The 22,308-nt window shown below is 41.6% G+C and overlaps 1 protein-coding gene across 4 annotated transcripts in view; it reads right to left on the bottom strand.

Annotated features, from left to right (window-relative positions):
- Positions 1-18,926, bottom strand: part of GLCCI1 (glucocorticoid induced 1) — a 68,348-nt gene extending 49,422 nt beyond the window's left edge. For all 4 annotated transcript variants that reach the window (XM_068405331.1, XM_068405330.1, XM_068405333.1 and 1 more), the window contains exon 1: positions 18,353-18,926. In XM_068405331.1, the coding sequence (XP_068261432.1) occupies positions 18,353-18,812 (460 nt within the window). In that variant the 5' untranslated portion in view covers positions 18,813-18,926. The remainder of the gene's footprint in view (positions 1-18,352) is intronic.
- Between the last annotated feature and the right edge of the window lie 3,382 nt (positions 18,927-22,308).

The following is a 22,308-nucleotide window of genomic DNA, read 5'->3' on the forward strand; positions in this document are numbered from 1 at the left end:
TTTCATCAACAAAAACCATCAAGAAAATTTAAATACAGTGATGATGCAACTCAGGAAAGCCAGAAATACAGAAAGAGAAAATATAACATAGTATCAGTATTGGGTTACTTTTTTTTTGTCAGCTTTCTTAGCTTTCTAAATAATAAAAACACAAATCATGACAAAAATTATGATTCTTAAGAAGATGCATATCCTGTTTCTTGCTCTCATGTATGTCATTCCATATTATTTACAAGATCTCAATACAGGCCTTAGCAAGCTGAAAGCGTGTGACTGTATTTCCCTCTGACACAGCTCAGGTCAAGGCAGCTACCATGTTTGTCTTCACTCATCACAGCCCCTGCAATCTTTGGCTCCTCCCTGTACTTCTCTCCCTGTACACCTAGATCATGGAACACTTCTTCCTGCACTTCATTTGGAAAGCAGAGAGTAGGGTGATTCATGAGATTGTTCTTTCCCACATCAGAGTTTTACAGCATCCTCTCTGGTTCATCTCGCTTTGTCCTTTAGGCAAAATTACTTCATATACTCGTTTTCTAGACTTTATATAAACCAGCCTAAGCCCTACATTACAGCTACTGTCTATCTAACCGCTACTAAAAAAAGTTTGCAAGTGAGATTACTTTCAGGTTAGTCCCATGCTATGCACTGATCCAACCCGCCAAAACCCTACTCACTGCTCAGAACTTAAGAGCAGACCTGCTAGCACACTTCTGAGACCAAACATCGGCTCTGACCTGCACGTGTATTTTGTCTTTGTGTATCATGTAGAATTGCTGGATCTCAAAAGGCAGACTCCATCACCAGTGTTTCACATAGTATTCAGCACAATGATTAAGGTACAGCTTACACTAACACAGCATGCTTACAGTATGATATATGAACATGAACATGTTAAAACAGACCATTTTAGAGAAACGTAGAGCTGCTGAAACACTTCATTAACAACTAATTTGAGGTGAAGAGTTCTAAATAATGCTGTGAATTGGAAGCACGACAGTATATCATACTGCCTTTGTATAATATAATTGTTTTGATTGCAATGTTATCTATAAACCAAATCCCTATAATTTCAAATAGATCTATCCTCATAAGATTCCAATTGTGACAAATTTGCATTTTAAGAAAGATTTTTAACTATTAAAAGTAAGAAAGCCTGAAATCCAAAATAAAGGTGACAAATTTTAAACATTAAACCAGTATTTACATTTGCGCTGAAACACAAACGTACCTAAAGGGCACACACCTACAAAGCATTCTTCCAACCTTCACTGCCATGCTATGGCACTACACTACTTTGCCAGGCAGTTTGCGTTTTGAAAATTGCTCCAAAAGCTCTGTTCATTAGAAATACATTACACGTGAAAATCTATCAGGAATTTGTTAAATACATAAATAGTTAAGTATGTTCCAAAAAAACAAACCCCAACTTTTAAAACAAGTTAGAGACCATTCAGAGACAAACTGGCAAAACAATGCCTGAAGATGGGGAAATAAGGACCAAGCAAAGTTTACCGTTGCAAACCTTACATTTTAAAAGTCTTGCTGAAAAAAAAACCAAACAAACCCACATAACAAACAACAAAACAAAAACTCAACAAAAACAAACAAACAAAACCAAAACAAACAAAAAGAAACCACAAAACACCACAAGAAAACACAAGTGCAAAACACACAAATAAAATCTATACAACCAGAGAACGATCTAAGGTCATAGCAATCCCTGCATTAGTAACACATAATTGTACAACAACAGCAACAGACACAAACACCACCAGAAGTTTTGTATTTTTCCATGGTAATCTTGGAAGCGACTGCAGGACAGTGTCAAACCCCGAAGCTAGGAGATTGTGTCTTGAACTTTCCTTCTCCTAAGTCCCTACTACTCTTCACTATTTTTTGAATCACAGGAAACAAACCACGGACACCACTTCTCAACTGCACAAACCAATCCAAGTTAGCGCTAATGTAATACCAACCCTATGCCGTTGCTGTCTGCGCTCCTTCCATCTACTTTGAGATGGCATACACAGATGTATGAACCCACCTAGTAAGGTGATCCACTGAGTTAAGCATAAAGAAAACTAAAACCTACCCAAAAAAAAAAAGTCATAAACACATGGTTTTCTCCATTACAGGCAAGTTGGCATACTATAAGGAGCGGAAACAAGCACAGGAGAGCCAGGAGGAACAGCAGCACTGAGATCTGTTCAATAACAGTTTCGGCTCTCGCCCTTTTATGATACATCTTAGACCATAAAAAAAATAAAGAAGGGATCTGCAAGCATGAAATTTGAAAGAACTTCTATAAATTAGCATTTGACAAACTGTCTTGTACAGTGACTGGATGCCACGGAGAACAGACTTGAACTGGACCACAGCAGTGGTGGCTCAGACCAGTTTAAATTGTTTTCTAAATATTAAAACTGCTCTCAGGATTTTTTCCTTAAATTTGCTTTTCTCACCTCATTATAAGTCTGGCTTCTTGCTACTCTAGGAGCTACTACAGACCTTTCACTTCTCCCCAAACTTTCCTTACCAATGGGATTTTGATGCTATCATGCATATCCTTCTCCAGTCCCAATCACTTTGTCTGGATGGAAACCTCATGCTTCAGTTTTCTCACAGAAGCAAAAAAAGTAGTACAGCAAGTGCCGTCCAATATCTAAAGCACTTCAACACCTCCTGAAGTTAGCCAACAGACTTCAGCAATCAGAAAGGCTTCATCAATATTCAGAAATTTCTAAAATTACAAAACGATTTTACCCAAGTTTCAGACTATACCAATCTGACAGTATTTGAGTGTAGAGTGGATTTTACTGCAGTGGTAAGTCAGAACAATTCTGTTCCCTTTCTCAGTGATGCGGGACATATCTCACAAGGAGCTCAGCTCTACCTCCAGAGCAAGTAAACTTGGAACATAGTACTTAAGAAGCATAACGCTACCTGAAAAAGTTAGCTAGAAATTACAAAAACAAGAGGTATGCTCATAGGAAAGCAAAATACCGCACGTTATTTAAAATATGCCCCAAGTTTTAATGGTATGTATTTAGAGGCCATTGCTACACATTTCTAGTAATAAATGATTTTATGTAAAACGGCACAAGGGTCCACCTGAATACTACAGCTGCTGAAATTCGACATGATCCTACCTCCCAGCAGGAATCAACTAAAGTAAACTGCATGAAATCATGAAGTTATGGTTCTGCTTGCTGCATTGAGAGCCAAAAGAATTCTAGTTATACCACCTAGACTTGACTGAAAAAAGGTTTCCATTTCTCTGACAGCCAAATGTAAGAGACTAACACATGACAGCTCTTCTGAAACGGACATAGGGCTCAAAAAAAACCATCTGCTACAGCTCTAAAATGAAGACATTGCCTTCCCATGCAACACAGAGGCAGCTAACCTGCACATAATCTCAAAATCATGTTCACAGACCATTTTAGCTTAAATAATGCTTTCTGCCATGCGTGCAATGAGGAAAATCACCTGCAGCAGAAGAGCAAGACTGACAGCTAGCATTGGTACCATCATAAAAACTGCTTCAGCGAAATCCACCAGGGCTCATCTGTCAGCATCTTTTCTTCCTGTCTCTTTCGGCAGTTAGCAGATGCAGTTCATATTTGGCCAAAACTTTTCCACTCGCATCCTTACATGGATATATCCAGCTTAAAAAGACTAAAATTATCCTAAGAACATCTGAGATGACACAGATTCCTTTCAGGTTGAGTGAAAAACATGAAATAAAAATAAAATTCATTTTTTCCTAAAAGTAGGAGTATTAATATTGTCATCTCATTATCAATGTCAGCTGTGACACTCTCCTGCCAAAAGGCTAGACAACATTCTTGCAGTAATATCTTTATTTTTCTCTTGAAAGTTCATCTATAACTTAAGCTATTTACCCAAGACAGCCAAGTCATGACACCATGAAATATCAGTACTAAATTCCACAATAAAGTTTCATGAGATGTTGTTTCTCATCAGTTCAGTTGCTAATACTCTGCAGAACCTTCTGGTTCGCCTTCAGAGCTAGTACTGAAATGAGTCCCAAGCTTAGGTCTCATCCATTCCTAAAGAATTTCAGATTTTACCTAGGAAATAAATACTAACTTCGAAAGAATTTTCTCCAAAAATACTAAAGACTCTTGGAAGGACTCACTTTGATGGATACCCTAGTCTGCTTAAGACTCTTTTCAAGAGCCTCAGAGTTCAAGTAGTCTGGCTTGAAGGAGATGCAGAGATTAGATATCACATTACAAAGGAGTATCAGATATTTCTAGGACACTCCTACTAGAGATGACAACAAATTTACAACAATCTACAAAACTAACGATTCAGAAATGCCTGTGTGAATGCTTCTTAAAAAACAAAGTACGTGGGAACGCAACATGGGAAATCATAAACTAGAAATGGAAAGCTGAATATTATGGAATGGTGACCCACAGTGACTACTACAAATGATGGCCCAACACTTCGGTCATGGTTACCACCACAGCGGCTGCTGATGACTGCCCCACACATCTAGTCAAAAGTCCCCTCTTCTGTTACACCTTCTACAAGCATGAAAAGGGATACCTTTGCTCTTGCTTGCTTCGGACAACGATTCCTTGAGTACTACAAAAGTAGACTTTCAGATACAAGAAGAGGAACATTCTCTGAAGAATCTGGTCAAGAGGGGTTTTTTTGCCTTTTTGTTTGTTTTTTTAAGTGAGTATATAGTGATACTATACTGATTCCTGAAGGTATATTTGATTGGTCTTTCCTGCTCCAATTATGTAGGTAGATGGACAAACTGGTGCACGCTTATTTGCAGAATTTGCCTCTACGACATTACGAGGAAAAAGACTGAATAACGGGGATTTAGAGGCCACTCAAAAAAAATTTTCAATCTTCATTCTCAAGAAGGCTTTTCTCTTGTAACTGGAGCCAAAATCTCTCAAGAAAAGGATTAACGAGGGATTTGGGGTCCCTAGAAGTTTTACTCCACAGGACAGATCTATTGGCTCAAAAGACATTTCCCAGTTGTCAGTGACTGACAGACTTGTTTCTGACCCAATCTGGAAACTGGCTGAATGACTGCATTAACGGTTCAGAGTGGTGCAGAACAACAAAGAGCATACCTGTTTGCCATGTACTGTTCATACAAAATAACAAAAAATAGGATTTTAAATAGCAACTTAAAAAACACAACACCCTAACATGTAATTGAGCAGAAAAAATATGAAATCATTGCAGTCTTCCTTCTATAATTTCAACTTAAACAGCTTAATCTCTTTAATAGCTTAAAACAAAGCAAAATACTACCTTTTTCAAACATTTAAAATGCAGTACAGTGCTTTGCTACTAAAAGGATATTTCTGAGAGGACTTAACAAGGGATGGTCATTTTAAGTTGCCTTCTGATACATCTCTAAAAATATTGTACATCAGCTCCATAAAACGTCTGTCTTCATTACGTGCACCACATTAGTTTTGATTCAAGCTGAATCAACTTCAGAAATTACTCCCAAGTTTCTATTTTTAGAAACTGAGACAGAAGATGACTACAAATGGAGATGACATCCTGAAGTAACTACTCTGAACAGACAGACATAATCCACTCTAATTTCTTATTATCCATAACATTGAACTGACTAAAAAAAAAGGCACAGAACAGCACCATAATCTAACCAAGGCTCCAACAACCAAACTGAACAAGCAGAAAGTCCACTTCATGAGATCTGAGATCTCATCAGAGATCCAGGTCCATGAATGATGTGCGTTCTATACACCCAAGATTCTTCAGAGGAGGAAGAAAGAAGGTGGGGAAAAAAAAAAAAGAAGAAAAAAAGGAGAACCAGTCTTCCACATGGGCCATTTTACAGTTTGGTAGTCAGGCCAAATTCAGTTTTGCACCTGACAAGGCTTATGAGAATTCAAACTGAACTGCACGAGACAGCAAGTCTATCAATATAAGAGGTAGCCTATTCTGGGAAAACAAACCAAAACCAAACCAGTTTGCTCTTTCAAAGGAAAATGATAAAGACCCACAGTAAGGGTTTTGGGAATCAACCATATTGAGTTATCTTTTATAGCCATGACTAAGCTACCTAGAAAGGGGAGAGGTCTTCTGATTAGTCACTGAATCCAACAGGTAGATCAAAGCATTTCCTTCCATCAAGGAGGTTTTATGCATGACTCTTGAAGGACGTACAGCTCTACTCACCTAACGGCACAGGGCTCAGAGCCAGGCTATAGATACCTAGACGATGAGGGACAGAGGGATGAATCTGCAGGCATACAAATTTCATTGGACCTACAGTTGACTCTCAAAATCTTAGTTGCCTATGCATATACGTTAAAACACAGTCTCTGAGTCACATTCCACCCAACTACAGGTCAAGTAAAATGTGACTACACATATCTTTCAGAAGTTAAGATTTTGTTCACGGCAAAACTCCCCTGTTTAAAAACAACATTATCCTTAGAGATCAAGCATAGAAAGAACGCTTTAATCTCAGCAAGAAAAGTAAACAAACTATAAGGAAGAAAGTTTCAGCCCTCTGAAGCTAAATTATTCTTCTAACAAAGGTTACTGCTGGCATGTATGGGACCTGTATACAAAAGACCAGGCATTTAATACCACAAAAGCCTGCTTTGTTCAACAGATGTAACCTACACATTCGCACTCTAACAGGACATCAGGTAAGTAAAACGCTAATTCCAAGCCTTTGAGATTTTTATGGATTTCACATCTTTAGAATATATTTTTCTTTGTCAGGTTATCACTTCAAACTTAAACACTATGCAAATATCTAAACTTACTATCATTTAATAAAGTATCTCAAAAATGTTCTGACTTTAAAAAGTTAAAACAAAATTGACTGGAGCTCAGCAGCTAAGTACTTGGGAAAAAGACCACATTGAAACACACAACCAACCGTTGTGCACTTCTGCAGGTACAGAGAATTGTCTTCATTTTAGTTCATTAATTTAGAACTGTTGAATGATAAATTTATCCAATATTGAGAAATGAACTGGGACCCAAAAAGAGCACTGAAGCTTTTCTTTTTCTTCCAGTGTGTCAATAATTAAAATCTTGAAGGAAATTATAAACACATGCAATTAATTCAGTAACCTTTGTTGAATAAACTTGACAACTCTGAAGGGGATTTTTTTTTTTCTGGTATAATGACAATACTTACAATCTAACAAAATGGTATAGAAAAGTGAGGGTTTTGTATACTTTAATAATCTAATTCCATTTTCCATCAAAATGCAACTGGACATAATTGTGAATAAAAAAAACTTTAAAAATCAGAAGGCACGATTCACCATTTTCACAATCAAAGTACACAAAGATCTATAATAAATGCACGGTAGGCTATACTATGCCCTCATAATGATCACCAATGATTACAGAGATAGAAAGTATTCCCTTAGCTAGAGCTAATTATACTAAACAGAAATAATATTTTTCTCTGAAAAAAATACTGAAAACTAGAAACGTAAAACCAGATTGAAACTGAATGCTTAAAACAGGCTGCGCAACTTTGCTGATGAAATAAATTATCTTTTCATTATCAGTTAAGTCACAGAAACAAAGCACTAGAAACAACTTCCTAAATCAGGAGCCCAGTTCTAAACCATCACTGACAAAACACATATCATCACTTAAAAACAGATTCCAAACTCAGTGTTACAGCACCTGGGTATTCTGACCCTATGATTCCTACTGGAAAAAATATTCCAGGAGATTTTTTTTTTTCTGATGGTTTCAGGCCTTCTTATAGCTTTCCACATAAACCTTTACATTGTCAAATCAATCCACCCATTCATGTCCTAGCACTAACTTACAGTTCTTCCTTCCCACCTCTTCATCTCCTTCCCTGCTCACTTGGAGTCAGAGAAAGCAATTGTATTTTTTTATTCAGAGTAGATTTTTTTTATCATCACATAGCTGAACTCCTAACCTAAAGTCCTTTTCTGAGTCTACTCCAGTTTGATTTTATCTGTCTTAAATTGCAGAGCACCAAAACCATGTGCAGTATCCCAGACGATGTCTCAGCAGGCTGCTATGCAGCAGGTTGCTCATTTCTGCAAGACCTGACCTGTGCCCAGTACTTTTTCAGTCACTTCATGTTGGCAGTTTAGAGATCCCACCATCATCCAACTCCACCCTCCAGCACTTTCAAATTACATGTTCCCACACAGAGGAAAAGATATTCTACTCAAGTACAACCTCACATACATAAACCTCCAATTTTTACTTTTAAATCTCATTTTCAAAAATAATTTCAATTCCCAAGGTCCTTCAACTCTTGTTGCATAATCTTCCTGCATACTAATTAAACCTCTCAAAATTCATCAACAATTTCATCACCCTCGTTTTAAAATTTGCCTAAGCAGATAAGATCTACTTCCCATCTAGAAAATCAGTTCTCCTATCAAAACCACCAGGTTAGCATGACACAATTTGGAAAGCTCATTCTGCACTTTAACATTTCTCACTGCTTTCCACCATCCCTTAGAATTTCTTCTGAAGTTCCACATATAGCTGAAGTTAGATCAATAGATGTCTACATTTTAGAACTGGACTCAAAATTTTTCACATTTTAAAAATATCAGCATCATCTTTTCTATACTCGGGTATCTATTCTCAAATGGTGTCACCTCCTATTCAGAAGATTGCCTTAGAAAGTTGAAGGTAAGAGTGAACTTCTGAGTGGGCTTTTCTAGAATTCTGAAATGGAGATCACTGAATCGACTTTATTAAAATCTGCAATCTGTATTTATCGTAGTCTTGGTAGTTCCTAATTCCAAATTACCCTCTCCCTTAAAATTTGAATTTTTTTTTTATTGTACCTTCCTGGGTTAAAAATCACTGTCCTTATTGAAAGTTCATTACTTATACTTCATCCTGGTGAGCACAAAGCATTGAATAAATATCTGTGCTACCTCCTCTGAGATTTTTGCTACTATTCCTTGATTTTGAAACCATACATTCCAGCAAATCAATCTCAGATCATCCTTAATCTCTTTTTTCTTGGTATCGAGGAGCTGCAACTACTTTTTCCTTATTTTTCTATTTGCATGTTTCTATTGTCTGTCTTAAACCATGCAAAGTCCAAGCCTGTTCAGGTTTTGATAATTCTCAGCCAAGATTTACTTTTTGATTGATAATATGACATGCTTTTCTCAGTTCTTCCTGCTGTTTCACGCAGGCTCTCTGCTTGTTCCTAGCGGCCTTTTTGAGATAAGTGTCCATGCAATCAGATCACATCCTTGAGTTTTTCTGATGTTTGAAAGATTCCAATAGTGTTAACATTATTTATTAAAACAGATTCTCTCTGTATTCAAGTCAGAGTAACCCTATTTAGCCAAATTTTCAAACTATTTCCTTCTGAAATCTGAAACTTTACTCCAAATTTATGAATTTTAGAACATACCTCTATGTAGAAGTTTTTGTTTTGCTGTATATGCATGTAAATTTGCACAATTAAAAAAGGCCTAGGTGTAGAAAACATCTAACATTTATTGTATATACAGTGCCAGCACACCCATTTCTTCTGCTTCTCCCAGATTTTGAGTTGTCAGCCTTGGTAATTCCTATCTTCAGTGCGGCCAAACTGAGTGACACTGAGTTTCTACTATAATTCCGGCAAACAAAAAAGATCTCCCTGCATCCTCCAACTTTGTATTAAAGGTTACACACACCACTAAATAAAATCATGAGACTCTGATAATCTTAATAGGCTAGTTCCTTCTTCGGAAGAAATTAAGGTAGATGTATAAAACAGTTTCACAAAATTAATATTTTAAACAATATATGGACTGCACACTTCAAAACACAACTCTGTTTGAATGTATGAGTCTCTCTGTTTCTACAGGAATGCCCAAAGGTTATTTGGATCTTCAGTGTGGACAGCTTCCTAAGTTGAACACGTGTCCCCGGCCATTTCCTTGTACAGCCGTTTCTCAAATACACATTACTTTGGCACATGCAGGAGTTAATTATGTCTTTGCCCAGGAGAAATCTTTCTCTATCAGATTAGGGCTTTTTCTTGTTGCCCTTGAAAAGAACATCAAGTATTTCAAATGTATTTTATGCTTTCTTTGTGGGGTAAGAGAACACTGCAAAGATGATTATTCAGGGCAGGGCATCAGGTACAACAAAGGAGCCACTGAAGGTGAAATACCAGAAAAATCACAGTATAGGAGAAAGGATGTGTAATGGTATTCCACTATCAATTGCCACAATTAAGCAAACACAGCTATCAATTAAGAATGAAAAACTGAAGACCTTAAATGAAGTTCACATCTGTGAAGACAGCTTCTCCTTTAACCTGGCAGCTTCCCAGCTACTGTGTAAACCTAAGTCTTATTCTGCATTCTTCAGCCATTAGCTGATATTTTTAGAGTCACAATGTTCAAAGCCTGTTCCAGAACACCCAGCATAAATCTGGGTTTAATTTTTAGTGAGCAAGTCAACTCTCCATTACTTTGCATAACAGAAAGTTAAGATATCACATATAACAGAAAGATTTTTAATTATATACTACATACTGGATATGGAGGTGTAACACCTAACTGCACAGTCAACACTGCAAAGCCACTTGGGTTTTGCAATGTACTTTGCAGTGCTCCCGACTCCAGTAAGACTGATGAGCTGACATGCAGTGCTGAATTTAAGTTCACTCCATGTGTGAGAACTGCGCTCACCAAGCCCTTCCAGAGCACAAACCGCACCACACCGATACCTGCTATAATCATCAGCATCTCCTAGTCCTACTGGCCTAATAAGCTCTGCCATGATGTGCAGAAGGAGCAGCAGCGAGACCATGTTAAATACCTACAGAGACTCACAGGGCTTGTAGACCCGCTCACTGGCTCCCCCACGCCGGGTGACAGTGGCCTGAGTTCTGGGAACATGGTACAAAATTTTCAAGGTTTATCCAGCAACATTTCCGATCCAGCATGTGTACAGCAGTTCAATTAATGAAAGCAACTGTACTGTCCTCCTTGGAAGCCATATGTTCACAAGCCCAGCATTTATATCTCCGCTTTGGTAACCTGCTCCCAAATAGCCAACAGCTGACTGCACGTCATACTCTGAAGTGGGCTTTGTATTTATGGACTAATTTCTGCAGACTAGGATTAGTAGAATTAGCTAGTCATAGAGTACTGAATAACCAGAATTTGTTTGCTGGTAAGAACAAACTATTTCTAAATCACAGTTTGATTTCCAAATGCTGACAGATGTCAACAAATTATGAGAGTGTTTTTTTTGTTTTGTTTTGTTTTTGTTGTTGTTGTTGTTGTTTTTTTGTTTTGGTTTTTTTTTAGTACTGCAGCCTAAGCAACTATATTAAAATGTTTAGTTTTTTCTAACCATGAAGCCCTTTTTAAAAAAGGTGGATATACAGGCAATCCAGCTGGCCAATCTTCATAAAGTATTTCTATCAGAACTCCAGAATAGGCACTGTACACCAAAACACCAGAGATTAAAAGGCACACGATGTAACAATACCCATTTTGCCATACATTTAATCAGTTCACAACCGAGTGGTTACTGTTACAGAAAACATTTCCTAAAGACAGATTTATACTTACTAAAACAATATTAAAATTCATATAGCTACAGAAATGAGTTTCAAGTTTGTAGTATGAATGCCAGCAATCTTGCAATGACCAGTCAAGCCAGTTAGAAATGAGTCTTAATTCCTGAAATTCAGAAGTGTGTCTACAACTAACCTCCTTGCTTAATGCCTGGTGGTGAGAGTATAGGAAAGGAGGATGAATCTAACCTTGTTCAAACAGGTGACTTGCACTGTTCAAGGAATGGGACATTTAAAATATTTTTTCAGCTTAGACTATCTCAAGGCAGAGTGAGAAGAAAATATTCTACAGTGGATTTTAGGTGATTCAAAAACCATGACGGAACTACTATCGTACTGTTCTTAGTCACCACTCTTATGAGCAAAATAAGAGACACGCTCTTCCTAAAGAGGAAATAAAGTGTGTAGTTTGGTTAAAACTAGTTTCAGGTTGTGCAAAATATGTGGCATGTAAGAACCAGTGTTGTTAATCACTCATTTGCATTTGATTCAGAGAATAATATCCATTGCAAACAGCTACTCCTCAATTTAACACTATAAGGATTTAACTTTCACAGCTGCTAAATACCAACATCTGTGTCATCATTTATTGTTCAGGCACATGCAACACTAAATAATATCTTGCATTAAGGTTTCAAAAGCCAAGCTCGTAACATTTTATGACCTACTGGGAAGTATATATTGTCTCCAAAGCAGTAATATCTAATATGGAAAGTTAATTAAGAGATCTACTACTACAAAAAATGAAAACTTTCCATCAAAACCATCTTCCATTGACCCAACACCAACTGGTTAGGTTAATCCCTAATTACAAATTGTGCAGAAAACAGTTATTGCTTGAATGTAGACACCCTTACCTTCAGGGTCGCCTGCCCCCCCCACCCCTTCATCAGAGGAAGCTGATCTGTTTTTAACAGGGTGATAGTCCACAGTTTGGTAGGATACAGCAGCAGCAGCTAATAAGTAGTGCAGATACCAAATGAGCAGGGAAGGTAAAAACATCCATTTTCCTTCACTTTAATATCCAGTTCTCTGCTAGTCGATGTTTAAACCCTACTATATTAACAACTTTTCTTGAACATATGCATGGAGAACTAACCATTGTGTCAAGTGTTGGCAACACTTTTCTCTACTGAAGATATTGCCAACCGATTCAAACAGGAACTTTCATTTTTCACTGTGGAAAAAAACACATTACCTTCTTCAGATTAAGATAATTACTCAACTGATGAAGTCACATAAAAAAAGTATTTCAAATATTCACTTAAACTGAAACATTGAGGAGCACGTACTTTATTTTCAATAGGTTTTGCATTGTTACAACTATTGCTTTCAAGTCCAGGTTGAACTGAAATTTCAGAATTACTGTATCAGTTAGCTCTCCTTTTTCATTATGATATCCACAGTAGTAGCATAATGCCCATTTTAGAAATAACTAGCTTTCCACTGTGAATTTTAGCAATATAGCAAAGCTCAACAACTCATTATGTGTCAGTCTATATTTGGCAAACACTGACTTTTTTGGAAGATTCTAAGATACAATCCCTTAATCTACCCTCCCTGCATTTTAAGATACATTTTAAGAACCTCTGTTTACCTCACCACCATGGGAAAGAAAAGGACAAAAAACAGGTACCATGAATTTGAAAACAAATTACAGTATTAGCCACTGTTTTACTATGCACGGATGTTGGCAAGTAACTTCAGTTTGGCCATATCTAACACGCTAATACTTGCCTACAAAGAATTAAAGGCCAGGTAGTGATTTAAAATAGATATATACATATACTTTATAAGTTATTTTTTCCATGGGGCAGGGGGTGCTTTCTTAATAGCTAACATCCTGCTACAATATCATTCAAGTTCAACGGAGAAAATACCTTTCTATTTTTCTTTCCTGCAGTTGTTTTAACACCTGCAAGAAGCTCAATTGATTTGTCTTATGAAACATGTTTATTAAGGACATCTAATATACCATTCTCATTTAAAAGTGATGTTAAAACATGTAACTAAAAAGCCTTTGAGTTCAAGACAACTGGTTCAAATTTAGCTGGTGTCTTTTCTTTCACCATATTATATTCCAGTGAAAGCTATTTTGGGAAGAGAGAGTTACAAAGCTGGAGCAAAACTGTTTTGGCCATACAATTATGGGAATACTGCTATTATTCAGGCATCAGGAAATAGGAAGCGTCACAAAAATTACTTCCTTACCTACATTTGTTAGAAATAACAGAAAGATCTTCTTGATCTCTGGTATAAATGCTTGTGAAGTCAAAATATTGGATGGCTTGAATCCAGGATATTAAAATAGTTGTGCCTTTTGAAGTCTGAATTTTGGTTTTTTAAATACTGATATCCCTTACAAGCCTAGAGATCAGCAATATTGTCTGTCTTACTCCACTCCTCCCTCCACTAGACTTTTATCTACTAACACAATAACAGATACACATACTTATTACTCAGAAGTGAGTTATGCAGTTGTTTTGCATCTTTTTTTAATTCCTTTCTCTTCAGGAGTTATTTTGTGATTCTGTGATATTGGGAACCCTTAGCAGCCAAATTGATTACAGTATTTTTCAGATGTCCTTAAAACTAACCTTTGCCTCCAAAATTTGATATGGAAAAAAGTTTGTACTATAAACTACATAAGTGAAAGTTAGAAAAATATGAAGCATAATATTACAGTACCACCAGTGTTAACACTAAACAAATCAAAGCATTTGATGAAAGCAATATTGAGCTTGAATCATACTGAAGTCATTTACACTGTCCTTGTATACAAAACATTACATACCATGTGAAAAAAACAAACTAAACAGGAAATCCACTCTCGTATTTATACAGGCTACTTTACATAATAACAGAAACTACTGATTTTATCCAGGTAAGGCAAGGAAGAAAACTTTTGCTTGCTTTTTTTCTGTAAAACATAAGTGTTCACAAGCAAGTAATACATTTTGTTTGACTTGTCCAAGGGGTTTTTTTGAATTATTATTGGAATGTCTTTTGTCATAAACCACACAGCCTCACATTCTGTTGACATTACTTTTATGTGATCAGAGATGTATCAGATATAATCCCTCTAAGAAAACCATGTGTTGTTACATTCAACCACACACTTTTTACACTGCCAACTCTCCAAAACATGAATACAGGCTATAAAAACATATCTACTAGTAAGGAACAAACATGTTTAAAAAAAAAAGAGGAAAGGAGTAGGCTCACACATTGCAGGTTTATCCTACAATATCAGAAGGTTTTTCTCCCCCCCCTCTTTTTTCCTTTTTTAGCACCTTGTAGTTAGTATATAGCATTCGTGATTTCTCATCCATTCAGTATCAATACTAACCAAACACAAATACTGGCATCAATGGCTTCCTAACAACTACAAATCCCCAAATTTGCGTAAAGTAAATATCATCAAACTTAAAGTTTCAGTTCTAAACACACAGGGTTTTGCTGCAGAACAAAAACATTCATGGCATCCTAGGAAGAAGGGAGAGAAAAGATGATGATGGGAGAAGAAATAGAGCATGCTGCTTTCATTCATGTAGTACTGATGTCAACACCTGCAATGGTAGTTGCTCTGACCTGTGGAGGCTCAAATCTGGAGTGTTTTCACAGAAATCTCCTTTATAAAAAGAACCTCTGGCAAATCACTAAAATGTCCACAACAAAATAGCTCGGTAGGGTAGACAAATTCAAGGGATCTATACTGGAAAAGGCTGAAATGAGGTGAGGAAGGGGCAGGTGGCTTAGGAAGAGAAAAACATCTATCCATCAAATTCGTAAGCAGTCTCCAGCACGAGTGTATTCGTGGAACAACCCAAGTCAGACTGCAGAGGCAAAGACAAACAGATCTGCACTGGTGAGGAAAACAACAGGATTATACCTAGAGCCTAAGCTCACATTTTACAGCAGTGGGAAATGCTTTTGAAAAACTAACAAAAAAAATTAATCAAGTCGCTTCCCCAAGACTTGCATACTGATAACAACTATAAATAGCTGGAGTAGCACATTGTTTAACAAGCCGCAGCAAGATGGACCATGTTTGAAAACAGAACATTGTTTTTTTCCCCCCCGAGTCCTCCATTATTACTGCAGCAGTCCTCTGGATCAGCAATCAATTTTCTATATACTACTATCACCATATAGACTACAAACATCGTTTTTAGTATCCATACATCATGTACTAAAATGCTGAGAAGAAGCAGGGAAACAAAGACAAAATCCTGCCCTATGGCATGCAACTATATTCCAAATTGTGCAGAAACAGCTCTAGGTTTGGGGGGTTTTTTTGGTAACCTTTTTTTCATTTGCAAGACTGAAAAAATAGGGTATCTTATTGCCCTCGCCTGCTAGAAAATGGTGCCTGTATTTCGGTGAAATAAAGCTGTTGACGTGTGCAATTGTGGTCATTATTAGGGCAATCACGTTGTTTTCATTCATTCATTCAGGATTTGTTAGAGGATGTCAGCTTCTGCAGCAGCAGCTGGCTTGACCTGGAGGAGGGGGAACAAATTCCTCGCAGCGCATACAGATTACAGGGTGCATTTCTTGACGGACCATTTATGATTTTATACATTGCACTCATTAAACCGAATCAAGCCGTGTCTGCTGCTAACACAGTTCACTGTGAGGCAAGCTCAAACAAGTTTAATGACGGAAAAGTCATTCAGTACTAATTTATAGCCTGATTTATTAAGGCTAAAACAGCCCACAGATGAACAAGACTGAAACCACTTTCTAAAATTAAGATTTCCTCTCCAACAAAAAACTTGTACATAATAATGAAATACTTCACAGCTTTGCAGTATTTTTCCTTGCTTGCAGGTAACTGCCCACATTCCTCCCTTTTCAATACACCTCAAGCGTAGACCTTTACACACTGCACCACTACAATGTTTTCCTCCAGGTTCCCATAATTAAATAATTCACAGTATTCATCATCACCACCATCACTATTCATATGTGCTGATTTTTTTTGTTTTGCCCAGTTTCGCATTAGCATTTTCCAAAAGTTAAAGACGGAGGAAAAAAGGAAATCCACATTTAGTTTTTCATACTGCAGGAAAAAAACGATCTTTAAAATTTTAAATAGAGCTTGAATGAAGCAAAACCACTGAAGCTCAATTCTATTTTGAAGCATGCAAAAACTTCTGCATAAATAGATAATCTTTTTGAGAAATAAGTTACGAAGCATCTCTCTTCAGATTACATCACAACCAACTGGCATCTGCATAAGCACAAATACTGTATAGGGTAAATTAACTCCCTGCGTAATTGGCAGTGACATTTTGCTCATTTGCAAAATGCTGCCCGAATCCTAGGACCATCCTGGTGGCATAGATTGGCCAGAGTTACAAATACTATAGATTGTAAGGTTTTACTACACATTAAAACTGAAAGGGGAGGGGTGGGGAGAAGGTAACAGATTCCACTGCTACAAAACACACTTGCAACCAACACCGAGCACAATTTGCTACAGAAATGAAGCACAGTAAGACTTCGGGAAGGGACAAAACAAGCAAGGGGTATTGAACCACATAAAACGTTCCCAGAAAGAGATGATGTGCGATACCTGATAGCTACAGCAGGCTAACATAAAAAGTGCATTTAGTCGATTCATTCAACTGCTAAAGTGATGGGGGAACGGGGGAGTGAGGGGGGGAGGAAAGATGGCCACTGCCACTTTAACACATTCAATAATTTAACAGACAACCTGACACAGGTGAAGTTGGACTTACTGGGAATCAATTTTACATTTTAAACTTTACAGGCCTATTTTGGCTACATTGGGGTGGTGTTTTGTTTGTTTGTTTGTTTTACAGTCTCAAGGATTAAATATCACAAGGAGGCAGACTGTTATTTGTTTTTAAGCATCTCAATATGGGAATTTCCTTTCTGTTTTGGAGCCTGTACTTGAAATTATTACGTATTTCAACCTAAGGTGTTCTACAAATGCAAGTCTTTTAGGAAACTGAGCTCTGCAAAAAGGAAAAGTGTTTGAGCCTTGGTTTTAACACACACTTAAGACCGGGGTTGTGACACCCCAGATACACATCTAACCCATTAGCAACCCGTACTAAATTACACCTGTGGACAGGGAAGCGGGTTAATTTTAGACTCGTCCCTCTATTGCACATCTCCACTTCCAGAGCCCGTGCGCAAGGGCAGAGGGGACCCGGAGCACTGGCCTTGGAGCCCCCGGCTGCTCCCCTCCGCAGAGGGGCCGGGCTGGGGGAGCCGGCGGCGGACCCCGGGGGCGGCGGGGCTCGCCCTCGCTCCGCCGGGGGGGCACTTCCTCCCGACACCGGCGCTGGCAGGCGGCGCGGGGGGAGGACGGGGGTGTTTTTCCTAAGCTGGATCTCCACCTCGCCCTCCGAGGAGGAGGATGACATTTAATGGCTCGCCCCCGTCGTCGGGGGCAGGCGGCGGGACGAGGAGCTTTCTCCCTTCGGCTGCCCTCCTGGCAGGGCAAACCCGGGCACGGCACCTGCCCCGCTCCCTCGGGGGTGGGTACCCTCGCCCCCCCACCCGCTCTATAAGACTCCAGCGGGGCTGCTCCCGCCGGGCCGGGCCGGCAGTCCCCCGGGCTCCCACCCCCGCCGGCCCGGGGAGGGGGCAGGGCGCACTCCCCACACCGGGGAGCTGAGGCCAGGGGTGCCCGGAGGCAGGGCGGCCCCAGCCCGGCCAGCACCCCCGGGAGGGGCAGGGAAGCGGGACGCCGGCTTTGTCCCGGTGCTTTACCTCTGTACACCGGGGAGCTGGGGCTCCGTCTCTCAGGTGAGCTGCTCCTCCTGCTGCTGCCGCCGCCGGTCTCCGGCGAGCGCCGCTGCCTGCCCTTCACCCTGCCCGGCTCCGCCGCGCCGCCTCCCGCTGCTAACGGCGGCGTCGCGCTGGGCGGTGGCGGGCTACCTCCGCCGCGACCCCCGCTGCCGCCCCCCGGCCCGGTATTGCTGCCCACCGAGGCGGAGGGGGACCGGGTCGGGCTGTGCTGGTTGCCCCGCAGGAGCTGGTACGGGACGGTCGCTCGGATGGGCTGGAGCAGCCGGCTGGTCCCCGCCGCGCCTCCCCCGGCGCCGTTAACGGGGCCCCCGGCCGTGCCGCCGCCGGCAGTCGGGGACCCGGCAGCGCCGCGCCTCATCCTCTGCGGCGGGGGCTGGTGGTGGGACGGAGGGGTCTGCGAGGAGCTGGACGAGGAGGACATAGCGGGGATGCGCAGGACCCGGCAGGTCACTCGCTCCGGGGGCTGCGGGGGGCCCAAGCTCAGCCCCCGGCGCCCCGCATGCACCGGCCGCGGGGGGAAGGGGGAGGAAATGAGGGAGGGGGCGGGGCGGGACAAGCGCTTCACGGCCCGAGGGAGTCTCCGCACCGCCTGCCCAGCTGCCCCTGGCGCTTCCTATCGGCGACGGCGGCTGCTCACACGCCAGGCCCTGGCCATCGCTGCCCGCCCCAGCGTCATGGGCGCCGGGGGCGCTGCCGAGCCCCGCGGCCGCTCACATCGTACAGCGCTGCCGGCTCAGGGCGGTCGGCGGTGGGGCGCGACGAGGGCGCAGGCAGCCGGAGGGGGTAGGGTGGGGAGGGGGGAATGCGCTCGCAGCCACCTCCTGCTCCTGCCCCCGCCGGCGGCCGGGACCCGCAGCAAACACCACCCGCTCCCCGCGCCGCCCTGCCTCCGAATGGCAACGCAACGCACCGCCCCGACGCCCGGCCGCGACGGGCAGGGGCGGCAGGCACGCGCGCCTATTGGCCACCACCACTCCGCCAGCTCAGGCTCCATTGCCCAGCGACCCTGTCGCTCTCCGTTCTCAACCAATGAGAGAGCGGTACCGCGGCGGCGGGGGGCGGGCCCGCCGGCGGGGGAGGCGGGCTGAGGGAAGTGGGATGTGGGATGTGGGATGTGGCAGCGGCGGGGAGGGGGGCGGGGAGGCGGTCGGGGCGGCGGCGTGGTGCTCGGCGGCGGCGTGGTGCTCGCCGGGGCGGTGCGGGACCGGCGGGGTACGGCGGCGGTGGGCGCGGCTGCCCCCGCCGGCACGTGGCCCGGCTGCTGCCGGTGTGTGGCTGCCCTGCGGAGGTGGCGGGCCTGTGCCGGGGGAGAGGAGCTGTCCCGCGGACCGGCCGTTGGCGTTCGGAGCCGTCGGAGGCGGCCTGGCCGGCCCGGGGCCGCTGCGCTCATCAAGCTCTTCCCTTAGGGCAACGGGCGGTTTCCCACCGCAAAGCTGCCCCGGCCCGGGCCGCCCAGCGCGGGCTGCGCAAGCGGCCGGTAAAGAGGGCCTCCTCGGCTGGTTCCCCGCCGGGCGCCGGGGGTGCCCGGCCGGGGGAGCCTCCAGGAGACGCTGCGGTGGGATGCCGGAGCCCGCGGGGCTGGGTGAATGGGGAGTACTGGCGTGTCCTGGCAGTCGGTGGGAAGGCAGGAGAGCAGCCCCCGGGGGCCTGTTCGGGAGAGTTACCGGGGTGTGCTCTTGAGTTTAAAGTTTGCTTCATGAGGATGCCCACTTAATACTGACTAAAGAGAGCAGGTACTCTGAACCAGGTCGTGCACCACGCCAGTGCCAGAAGGCTCTCTGCCTCTTCCCCTCTTCCTCTGCTCCCATGCAAGCAAGGCTCAGAAACAGCCAAAATTACCTGCAGGAGCTTATTCACATCCATCACATGTGACTGTCAAGCCTTTACAGTAATTTTCCTTTTGCTAAAAGATCAAGATTTGCTAAAAGATCTTCAAATTCTAATTAAGTGTCATTTCATATAAGCGTACATGAAATTTATACGACTTTTTTCCTAATGTGCATCCAAAACCACTTTTCAGACAATGTCAAGAGGAAAATAAAAAGTTTTACAGTGATATTAGAGAAAGTGCTTTTGTTCTAGGAGAAAGAGCTCCCACTAGATGAATTGATAAGACAATGGGTCAGAAAGAAAATAAAAGATTAAGATGAGTAGCTTAATAGCTAAGAAAATAAATGGCTGTAAGTTTAGAAAGGTGGGTTGAGCTGAGTCCATCAAGAGAACAGTGTTTATGTTGGATCTGATGCAAATAGGATGGACATGGAGGTGAAGGAAAAATGCAGTGAGTCTTGTGTCATGGAGGAAGCCAGCTTAGTGTGGTGGCCACTCAGATTCAAAGTGCAGGCTTTAAATGAGCGAAAAGGACATAGAATATAGACAGAAGTAGAATGGTTGTTGTTTAACAAGCTATATTTTACTGTATAAGATACTGTCTTTGAGTCAATCAGTAATCAAGCAAAAGCGTCACAGAATTAACTATATCCCTTTTTTCATGTATGTGATCAACACTCATAAATGTCTTGTGGCACACTTCAGAGTACTACACTTACTCTGTACTGCCGAAGCTGTCACTACCTATCCTTATCCCCCAGTAGCCCAGGAACCAGTCGGTAGTCCCAATGAGAAACTGTATTCTAGGAAAATGCATCTATTCATGGGCTGTTAACGAGACTGTGTTTGCACTAGCACCATGTGATGCAGTCACCGCGGTTAGGTTACAGAAGGGGTTGGAATAATACACCCCACATCCACATGAACATGTGCTCAGACAACAAAGCCAGTCGTATAAATTAATTTTAAGAAAAATCAGCAAACATGTATTTTTCCATTAGTCCAGTCTTTTTTTTCTGCTAGCATGAGCCAACTTTGTTTGTGTAACTGTGGTGTAGAGACTTTTCCCCCAAGGATTTTGCACTGTGCTTACTCACTGCTTATGAAGTCTATCATCTAGTTTATTTTTTCTGCTTCACTGCACTGGGATCAAAATGGCTGGAAAACATTCACCTGTAGTAGTCTGCCCACACTGGTATCAGTAGTGTTTTAAACAGTACGCGCATTTTCCTTTATCTGTAACTTTGTCAGATAACATTGCTTATACAGTAATGTCTCATAGACGGAAAGTTAGTAGGTGTCAGCTGAGAGAGAAGGTGCATCGCTGACCAGGGCAATAGGTGATATGTTGCAGCTATTGCCAGTGCTCAGGGATACATCAGATTAAAGTGAAGATAAACTAGTATAACTCTTGGATTTAGCTGTTTAGACACTATTCTACAATCCCTGCAAGTAATTGCAGCATGTTCTTCCCCATCAAAACAAGTGAGATGTTTGAACAGGAAGAACAGATGCATAAAGACAAGGTAAACATGTGACAAAAAAAAATCCCACAAGCCCCAATACAAAAAGAAACCCCTAATCAATGGGACGTAGCAGCCTAAAATATCAGTAGCAAGTCTTCCTTTCCAAACAAACCTAGGACCATGCTGTAACCTTACAGTCCAAACCAACTGACACATCACCTGCATAGCCTTCAAAGCAAGCAATAGAAGAAAAGGTCCACTGGGGCCGCTTCCAGTCAAGCTGTTAGCAGTTTCAGCAGCTGTACAGGGGAGACTTCGCTCCCCAAAACATATTTCCATCTTCATCCCTTTCGTAACTAGAATTAGCGTATGTAGTATAGCAACACCATGCCACATGCCCAGGAAACTGATTTCAGAAGAGATGAAGAAAGTATTCTTCCTTATTTTAAAGTGGCCTGCCAGCTACTGAATTTTTCATTATGTTTTTGGTCTAGGTTTCAGAGCACTTCCCTCAGGGAATACCATTGCTCTGTAATATTCAGGAGAAGATATAACAGGGAAAGTGAAAGGAAAACTGAGCTCCTATCAGAATCTTCATATCTTTCAAAAATGCATGTTTGC

The sequence above is a fragment of the Nyctibius grandis genome, chromosome 7, assembly GCF_013368605.1.
Source record: "Nyctibius grandis isolate bNycGra1 chromosome 7, bNycGra1.pri, whole genome shotgun sequence".
Taxonomy (NCBI): Eukaryota; Metazoa; Chordata; class Aves; order Nyctibiiformes; family Nyctibiidae; genus Nyctibius; species Nyctibius grandis.